At 39.5% G+C, this 9,829-nt stretch overlaps 1 protein-coding gene across 1 annotated transcript in view; it reads right to left on the reverse strand.

Moving 5' to 3' along the window:
- Positions 1 to 5,883: 5,883 nt before the first annotated feature.
- The window catches only part of TRPA1 (transient receptor potential cation channel subfamily A member 1), a 52,505-nt gene continuing 48,559 nt past the window's right edge, over positions 5,884 to 9,829 (reverse strand). Inside the window, exons 23-25 of the mRNA XM_012811543.1 lie at positions 8,425 to 8,538; positions 6,751 to 6,848; positions 5,884 to 6,094 (exon numbers count right to left, since the gene is read on the reverse strand). Coding sequence (XP_012666997.1) covers positions 5,884 to 6,094; positions 6,751 to 6,848; positions 8,425 to 8,538 — 423 coding nt within the window. The remainder of the gene's footprint in view (positions 6,095 to 6,750; positions 6,849 to 8,424; positions 8,539 to 9,829) is intronic.

The raw sequence follows: 9,829 nt of genomic DNA on the forward strand, positions 1-9,829 counted from the left end.
ACTTATTTTTATGATTGCTTTTCTAAATGGTTTAATCAAAGTACCCTGCCTTGATTTTATTCCCACTCATCCTCATCCTTTCTATGCAAGTGAGGACATGAATCTTAGGAAACACTTTACCCAAGAAGCAAAACTGTGTCAACCTGAAAGGCCTACCCTACCCTGTTAGTGTGCTTTTCAAGTTAATCTTAACAATAAAAAATAGAACAGAATGACTACTTGAAACAATTTGGCACTTTTGGCTCTGTTTTATTCTGTTTTCAAATTGGCTTATGGTAATTGAGTTTTTGTCATGGAACCCAAAGTAGCAATCTAGCTTTTCAGGGACCCCCCCCTCCTGAATCTTCACTTGCAAAGGACATCAGTGATGTTCTCATGTCATTATTGTTGGTAACAAAGAAATCACATTTTGATGATTCTCATTATAAATGCTAACACTTTAAAATAGCAATATCAAACATACCTCAAAATGTTTTAATAGAATATAGCTCTAGTTCTCATTGATATTTCTTCAGAGTTTAAAATTATATATTGAAATCACTTCAAAAACACCAAATTTTAAAAAACTAGAATATCGCACAGGCAACATATTTCATACTATAAAATTAACATGTTCTACATTTCAAAGGGTTTGATCATGTTCTGTGGACTGTCATTTACTAGCTGATGGAAACTTTCAAAATCTCTGATCTTTTGACTAGTCATTTACTGACAGTATTCTTTACCAGTTTGAACTGAGCCTATTTCAAGGCATGATGTGGGAAGCATAGCAATTATAAGATGGTAAAACATACTGTCAGACCTTCCACACTGAGTGTGTGATTTGGGAGAGAAAACCCAGTCCATTCTCTACAAACTATGCTATCACTTCTGGTTTTAGAAGCAGAACTGGGTTTGATTCTTGTGTGTATAGATATAATTTGGTTTAATACATTTTCCTTTTGCAAACCAGCATGAAAGAGAACAAACCAGAGTGGGAATGGTGGGGAATGAGAGAAAAGATACAAGAGACAAGTATGGGATCAGGAGGTCTGGAGCAGTCACAACTGAAACCAGTGCCAAAATACAAAATCAGCTTTGTCTTATAGTATGTCAGCAGAGTTGTTTGTGAGAAAGTAGCATAAACAAGAAACATGTTTTGATCTTACAATATGATTGAAAATGTAAAATAACTATATTAAGAATAATTCATTCTGTCAAGGGTTTCTACTGCATAACACTGTTAACATATGTTAAAGATAAGAAATAAAGAATATGGGGAGGGGGAGGGGAGAGGGGTAGATGGGTGGAGGGAGGGTATGGGTGGGGTCACCTCTATGGTTTGTCTTACAAGGGTACAAAGTGAGTTTTTCTAAAAGTAGAGTATAAATGTCTTAACATAATAACTAAGAAAATTGACATAAAGTCTATATTAACCAGTTTGATGAAAATATTTCAAATTGCATATGAAAACCTGCACTGTACCCCATGATTGCTTTAATGTACACAGCTATCATTTAATTAAAAAAAAAAAGAAAGAAAGAAAAAGGGAAGGGTCACATAGTTTTCTGCATAATTTCTAAAGATTAACTAGGTAAAGAAAAAGATACGTGACTTCTGGCAAAATACCTAAGAAGGAGAAAAACATGTTGACTCAGCTGGAGGAAAGCAGCTGGAGGTCATTCCCTGAATGTCTCCTAGTTTGTGGGGGCCCTGTCACCTCACCTGAATGTCTCCTAGTTTGTGGGGGCCCTGTCACCTCATGGCCCACTCTCCACATTTTTGATCTTACTTAAATTTGGATGAACAGGTAGATGTTTCTTAGCACATTTATAATTGGAAAGTTTTTAAAGTGATACGGGATGGTGATTAGTGCACACATTATTACAAAAGAGAGCATTAACAGCTCTCCAAGAGTTTCTGGATTTCTATACCATCACACTCAACATTTGAAAGGCAACCAACCCTTTGGGTCACCAAGCTGTTTGGTGATCAGCTGTCAATGCTGCATGGGAAGAGACTTTGAGTCCCTTGATGAAGAAGACCAGATGAACAACTACGGGCCTGCAAGACAGAAAAGCACAATTAAATTCAAGAAGAGGGAGAAGAAGGAGAGGGTCCAGGTAAGCTCTCACCTAACAGGTACAATGTAGGGGTATATGGGACACCTCCTGGGTGAAGGATTCAAATACAACTCAGATGTTACTTAACAAATGCAAGGAATGTAACCTAATTATATATCTTTATATCAATCTGGAAAAAAAAAAGACTGCTGTTTGGCTTACTAACCATTTCTTCATAGGATTTAACCTATCATGTTTGGTGATTTGAGTCTAAGGCAAAAATAAAGATTAAAAGTGCTAAAGTATTTATTTTAACAAAGTTTTAAAAATCTCTAAATGTGAGATTTTTATTGTCATATGCACACTCCAGGGTTAGTTTGGCTCATGGGATTGAAAAGTGTCTGGAAGCTTCAGTTTATGTCAGGCTGCCAATTAATTAATGTTCAAGGAAATTCTATGAGTAATTCCAGTGGTTTATACCCACTTTATCTCAGATAAATCAGTTTTCTTAAACACATTGCAATAGTCTTAACTGAGGCAAGTACCAGGCACACATGAAATTGTTCAATTGTGAGGATTACATTCTATATTCTATTGTTTTATTTTTTTGTTGCTGTAGTTTTGAGGTGGGGTCTGTCTCTCTGTCACCCAGGCTGCGGTGCAAGTGGAGCTATCAGCTCACTGCAGCCTGAAACTCCTGGGTTCAAACAGTCCTCCCACTTTGGCCTCCCAAAGTGCTTGGGGTTACAGACATGACCCACTATGTCCTTCCCTAAATATATTCTATTACCACCATTTTAGAGGGAAAGAAACATATTCAGAGTCTAGACTAGACTAGACTAGAGATCTCAACCAACAGGAGTTAGGGTAAGTATTAAGGACAAGTTGTCTTCTTGCAAAGTGCAAACCTATCTATTGCTCATGTCATATTTTTAACAGTAGTTAAACATTATATAAACAACCATGCAGATTCAAGTAGTGGAAATAAAAAGGCATAAAAGTGATAGTTTAGTGACTCTTCTTGCATTACCTTTCAGGCTTATGATATTTATTATTTTCACTGACTTTTATTATTTGTATAAATATATAGTTGAGCATCACATACCTATGTGCAAGGTACTGTGCTAGGAGCCACACAGGATGAAAAGATAAAGTGGGGTGTAATTGTTTGTATCATTTGAGCTCAATGGTGACAGTGAACCAGGAACCTCAGGGAGTCTACCCCTAGTTGAGAGGTAGGGCATGGCAAGTCACAGCCACCACAGAGGCAGCAGTGCCAGAGGGGAAGCATTATGTGCACCAGTTCAGAGCAGGCAGGAGGCAGAATCAGTTGGCAGCTTTAGGAGAGGATTTCAAAATGGAGATACTACTTAAAGTGAGCTTTGAAAGAGTAGACAAGAGGACATTCTGGGTGGAAGAGCATACAGGTGGAGGTGGGGAGATAAGAAACCATCAAGTGTTTTGCTAAAACAGAGGTCTTCTAGTTTGAGCAACATGTAAAACTCAGGAAGATAAGGTTAATTTAGACTGAGAAGATGGGTTTAGAAGATTAGGTTTCTTAAAAGAAAACTTTTAAAGTTTTTGATAAGGGTGTGAAGTCTTACAGCTCTACTTTAGAAAGATTAACACAGCCCAGCACATTTTTTCAAGTCTAAGAGTCTGAGATAATACTGGTACCATCAATGAAAAATGGATTGGTGAGCTCTCGCCTAAGGGACACAATGTAGGGGTATGTGGCGCAGCCCTGGGTTATGGGCTGAGTGACAACTTGGACTGTACCTAATGAATGCAAACAATGTAACCTAATGATTTATACTCTCATATTAATCTGATATTCAAAAAATGAGAAACCAGGAGTAGTTGCTTTTCCTCATGCACCAAATTCAGATTTATATCTATTAATTTGAAGAAATATGGAAATGCTGGACTGGAATTTGGGAGAAGGGGCAAAAGAGTATGTATCGGTTTATTTTTATATATCTAAGTGAAGTTATGAAGAGGAGGAGGCCGAAAAGGAAGGGCATATGTGAGGAAAGGGCCAACCACTGATCTGGGAGGTATTCATGAGGACTGAGCTGGTGGGAAAGAGAGGCCAGTTAGGAAAGAGGGGAGGAGCACTCAGAAAAACAGTGGAAGGGTAGAAGAACACAGAGTTTGGGCTAAAAGGAGGTAAGAATTGCCAAGTAAATATTGACTCATTCAACGCCAAGCTTCTTGAGAGCTCACAGGTTGCTGAGGTTGATGTAAGACAATCCACTTATTTCAACATTCCCCCACAACACATGTGGTACAGTGTTTCACACACTCTTGGGGGTCAGTACATGGTGACTAGAGATCTATATTGGGCAATGCTATGCAAAGTTTGAGAAGTGTGAAGACAAACCAAATAACCATTTTTTTAGGAACAAGAGATTCTTGATTATTGCTCCTTTATCATGAATTTCCAGGCATTCTGTTTTAAAGAAAATGAAGAAATATCTTTGTATTAAGGTACATAAAACATTATCTCTAGGCCACATGTTCTCTTGGGCCACAAATGCAAAAATGTCTGCTTTTCTGTATTACATATCATCATTCCATGCTCTGCTGGTTTATATGAATGTATGTTTGAGAAGGTGTGTGATAGCAGGAAGGCAGGGGCCACCAAGCTGTCCATCTCTAGAACTGCTAAATCCAGTGTAGTGAGTGCACACAGTGAAATATCAAATATCAAAATTCGGCAGATGTATGGTATCATAGTTGTCTTATAAACATAATGTCCAGTGGAAATAAGAAACAGAAATAAGTATGAAAGAAATAAGAAATAAATCAAAATAAGATCCATAGCATAACAACAACTATATAAATAAAACACAGGCAAAACAACACTGTTCACAACACAAGAACACAATCACAGCCAATGACATGCTAATGACAGTGATGTCCCCGGGGAGTACTGAGGGGATCAATGTGGGAATCAGGATCAAGGGGAGAATAAAACAAAATAAGAGAAGGCCCTTGGAAAGATCAATGATGAGCTATGTGATGAATTCATACTTTGCACTAGATGTCAACAGAAAAAAAGGAATATGTGATGGAGGCATTTTTTCCAAATCTCAAAAAATTAAATGCAATACAAAGGCTCACACAATAATGGCTGTGGAACACGACACAGGTGTTAAATTTATTATGATCTTTGGCAAACAAAAAATACAGAAATAACATTTTACCTATAGTAACATTCATGCATATCATAAAGTCCACTAATTTGACATTAACTATATAGTTCAAAGTGACACCAGGTGTATTGGAAGCAGCAATCAGAGGGGGGCTGATCATCATGGTAGGAACAGAAGAGTGTACAGGGTGCCACCCACGGGGTCTTTCAATACAAGAACGCTTTCCAACTGGCAGCATTCAGTCTAATACTTGAGACTATTATCTACGGCATTTCTAATACTGGAGATGATTTTTCTAAGGCATCACACATTGTATGATATAATTATCAAGCAGGAATTTAGTATTGGCATTTGCATTCTAGCTGAATAGTTATCACTCATTACCATTAAAATGTGTGCTCTAGCACATTAGTTTTCTACCCATTTAAATAATGAGATGACCTCTCATTAAAGTCCAACTTGAACATATCTGCAAGGATATTCCCAATGTACAAAGATTGGCAGAAAATATGAAAAGAGAGGAAAAGATAGTTTTAACTTTTATATAGAATGCAAGAGCCACAATTTCCCATGTAGTAAAATCAACCCGATTTCTGTTTCTTTCTGACTCTTTCCAAATTGGAAATTAGACCCAGCAGGTCATACAAACCCTCCCTCGGAAGCCCCATTACAGATCTTGCTAACTAATGCTCAGGCTGCTGTGTTTTTGCCTTGACTGCCCTTAACACAGAATTCCACTTGCTGCACCTCTGTTCCAACTGCTCTTTCTTAAACTTGTCTTGAAAAGAGCAATGGTTATCTTCATCCTCTGTCTCGGAGATGATCTCCATTTTCTGAATGATGAGTTTGATGAGCTCATGCTGTTTCTCCAGAAGAAAAGTGAGATCCTTCAGCCTGAAGGAACATACATACTTCGTTATTATCTTTTCATTTGCCCTTTTGGCTCTCCCAAGTGCAGGCAGGCACAGGTGCAGCAGTGTTCTTTATCAGATCAATTGTCCTGACATATATGGCCTTGTGGCAGCCATAATCCCTCCAAGGAATACTTATCTTGAAGTTTAAGTGACATTCCGAAGTTACACTGTTAGTTTAAGGCTAGTTTACTTTTCCTCCCATTTACAAACAGAAACTACTGTACAAAAAGGTGAAGCATCTTACCGAGGGTCACAGAGTAAGTAAGTACCTCGTTGAATAGGGGTTTAAACTCCAGTAAACTAAACCTAACCACCACTTAGTTACTCCAGGGATCCTCAGATGCTTTCAGAGCTTTACTGTATGAACTCTGATGACTCATGAAGAATGCAGCTTATGATAGTACCACAAGAGAAAAGAAATCAGCATTTAAATTTTCTTTCACTCATCACTGGAAGGAAAACTGGTCAGCAGTGGCAAATAAGTTGCCGGGTCTCAAAAGTGTCTCCTGATTCTCAATACACTAACTACACTATCAGTCCATAAAATACGGCTCCCTATACAAAATAAACACCAATATACATTACCAACTTATACCATGCTTTAAATCTCTCGAATGCATATGGAAACATACACACCTGTATTTCTGCTTTAATATTTCCATTTCCAAAGATGTATCAGCATTTGGTATTTCTTGTCTTGTTTCATGGTTGCAAAATAAATAGTAAAACAAATGCTGTGGGATAAAGCAAAATAGTTACTCGTGTTGAGTTCAATTCAGAAGTTATTTCTTGAGCAGAAGCCAAACTTCAACCAGGCTCACTAGCACAAACATTCATAAGGCACAGCTGTGGCCCTCAGAGAACCCCAGGTTTGTATGAGAAACACACATGCAAAGTGCTATAAAATGAAGTCAGACATTCAAATATAGCGTTAACATTAAACATTTAAAAAGGACAAATACATTTAAACGTACAAGAAACATTAAAAATGTGTAAATAAAATAGGGGTAAAATGAGGTGATTGTTTAGGAAGGGGCTTAACTGAGTCATTTTATAAATTACCATGAAATACGCCCATCAAGGGAGGTGGTAAAATCAGTTGCTATTTCTCTCCAGCTGCTCTGCCCCCGCTTTTTTTTTTTTGGCCAGGGCTTGGTTTGAACCTGCCACCTCTGCCATATGGGGCCAGCGCCTTCCTCCTTTGAGCCACAGGCGCCGCCCTCTGCCCCACTTATTGACTACAACTGAACCAAGCAACAAAATTGTACAAGGAGAAATTTCCGAATTGTTATTTTAATAAATTTGGTTTCAGTTTAGTGTCTCTGAACCGGGGTGAGCCGCGGGGAGAGGGGAAATGACCTAGCATAAGGCGATTCTCAGAGTCCAGGTGAGAGAAGACGGGAACGTCCACAGGCACTAAACATGCTCGATTGGACTTGAGGGGACAGGGAGAGGGAGGGGACACACCAGGGTGACTCCTGGGTGGCTGGCTTGCGCAGGCAAATAAGCAAATGGTGCCGACCCCGGTTGCAACAAGGAACTTTGGTGGAGGACTGGGACTTCATTATTATTTTCATGCAGGGGATGTGGGGAGAGAGTGAGACATGGGAACAGTGAAGACTGGCTTTAAATAAGCTGAATTTGAGGCACCTTCAAGACATATACGCAGAGATTGTATAGGGAAAAATAACTTGCAATAAACTCAAGAAGAATAGTCAGAGAGATGGGGGGCCCCCAGGCATGGTTAGGATTAGCATGCAATACTTCTGACTCTTCCTCTGGTCCTTTTTCCATTCTAATGCAATGGCCTTGCTTAGTCTTGGATAGATTGTTTTGTATATTTTCTACAGAGGCCACACCCTGTGTGTGTGTGTGTGTGTGTGTGTGTGTGTTCTTTATTGTGTGCTCTATTATACCCTTAGCACACAGACACAGGCATATATGTGCCTATATCTACACATAAAGGTCAGTGGCATGTGACTAGGAGAACAAATGAAGTATTCCTGCACTGTAACAAAAGATACTGCAAGCGTCTGGCCGGTCCTCCTGCCCATCGGCTCTCACAGGGCAGTGGCTGGCGGTTAACACAGATGCTCTGGAGGAGCCCCTGGAAGAGGAAGGCAAATGCTTCTCTCTTCCTGCCTATCACTTTCCTTTTGTGGGTCAATCATGTACTTTTGGGGGATGGGGGAGCACAGCTATTTCTTTCCTATAGGCAGAGGGGACTTAAAATCTGTAAAAGGACCTCCTTAGGGAAGGAGGAAGTTGAGCAGTAGCACCTTATTAGTGATATTTGTTACATGTACTTACAAATAATCTCCCACTAGACCTGGGCTTGTTGGGATAGACGATGGTCGATTTCTGATCCACTTTCCGTAGGAACCAGAGCGGCAGCTTCTTCTCTAAGCTAGTATGAAGTTCCACCTAAATGCGTTTGGGATTTATGGGTAGAATCAATTAGCATCTGGAATTCTTGTACTGCACAGAAGCAATCACTAGTAAGGCGAAGTGAAACTGATTCCTATGCCCTGACTTCCGCACAGCAGCTGGGCTGGCCAGGTTTCCTTAGTCCCCATCTCGGAGTCACTGCCCCTGCCCCTCACCTCACCCACTGACAAGACAAGGACAGCAGGGGCAGTCCAGGGGCAAGTTGTTTAAAGAAAGAATTGAATTTAAGCCAGCAGGTGTTTATTGCTCAGGAGCAGTGAATTACACTGGAGATAAAAGGAAGAAAAAGAGGAACCACGTCTTGGGGTGTTACAACACTGCAAAAGGCACACAATTGGGACGTGTGAACTGTGTGAATATACATACAGAGGGTGCCAAAAACGTGCCTAAATGCATTTTGGATCTATTTGTATCCTAAATGCATTCAGATACATTTTAAAGAGGGAAAAAACTGTGTTAAATGTGCAATGTTCAAGTCACTTTGGCTTCTGCAATTACAAGAGGTGCTGAATGTGACTTGTGTTCATTTTTGTTCTCAGCATATATTCAGCATTACAATTTTAATACAGTTTTTTCCTTTCTTAAAATGTGTACATATTTTTTGTATCCTCTGCGTATATGCATGTATGCGTATTAAATATATGAATTATATACACGTGTACTTATACAAAACATACTGTATATTAGCTCCAGTTCCAAGCAAAGCTATGTTTTCTTGTATTTTATTAACAATATCAGTTATTCTCTTTGATTTTCTACAATAATTTTCAGCATTCCTTTTATCCCTTGAGTCTTTAAGGTAATATTCATTTCCCCTAGCTATACTATATATTAACATATATATTTTGAGGTCGCATGGGAGCACTCAGTATTCAAACTGGATTGGAAAGACTTACTCAAGCCAGTTTTACTGGCAGATAAAGTACATGATGTATCTTACCCTGTTCACTGTCTGCCTAGGAGCTGCCAGATTGCCTCTCCTGAATGTGGTCCTAGAGGAGGCTGATAAGCCAAACTCCAAGCCCAATGTGCCTTCCGTGGGACCCACTGAGCAGGGCTCCACAGCACTAAGGTAGCACCTTTACCTGCTCTAACTGCTGGGGTTTCCATGCCGAAGGGTACGATGTGCTCCGTGGATTTCTTTTCCTAATCTTAGGTGAAGCTATGAACGTTTATGGGGTGTTGACAGCTGCTAGCACTGTGCTGGAAAGTGGCTACACTAATGTATCCCAGACAGCTCTAAAGCCCTCAAATACAGTTCCTGCCC

The sequence above is a fragment of the Otolemur garnettii genome, unplaced genomic scaffold, assembly GCF_000181295.1.
Source record: "Otolemur garnettii isolate 467f Iridium unplaced genomic scaffold, OtoGar3 scaffold00163, whole genome shotgun sequence".
Lineage (NCBI taxonomy): Eukaryota > Metazoa > Chordata > Mammalia > Primates > Galagidae > Otolemur > Otolemur garnettii.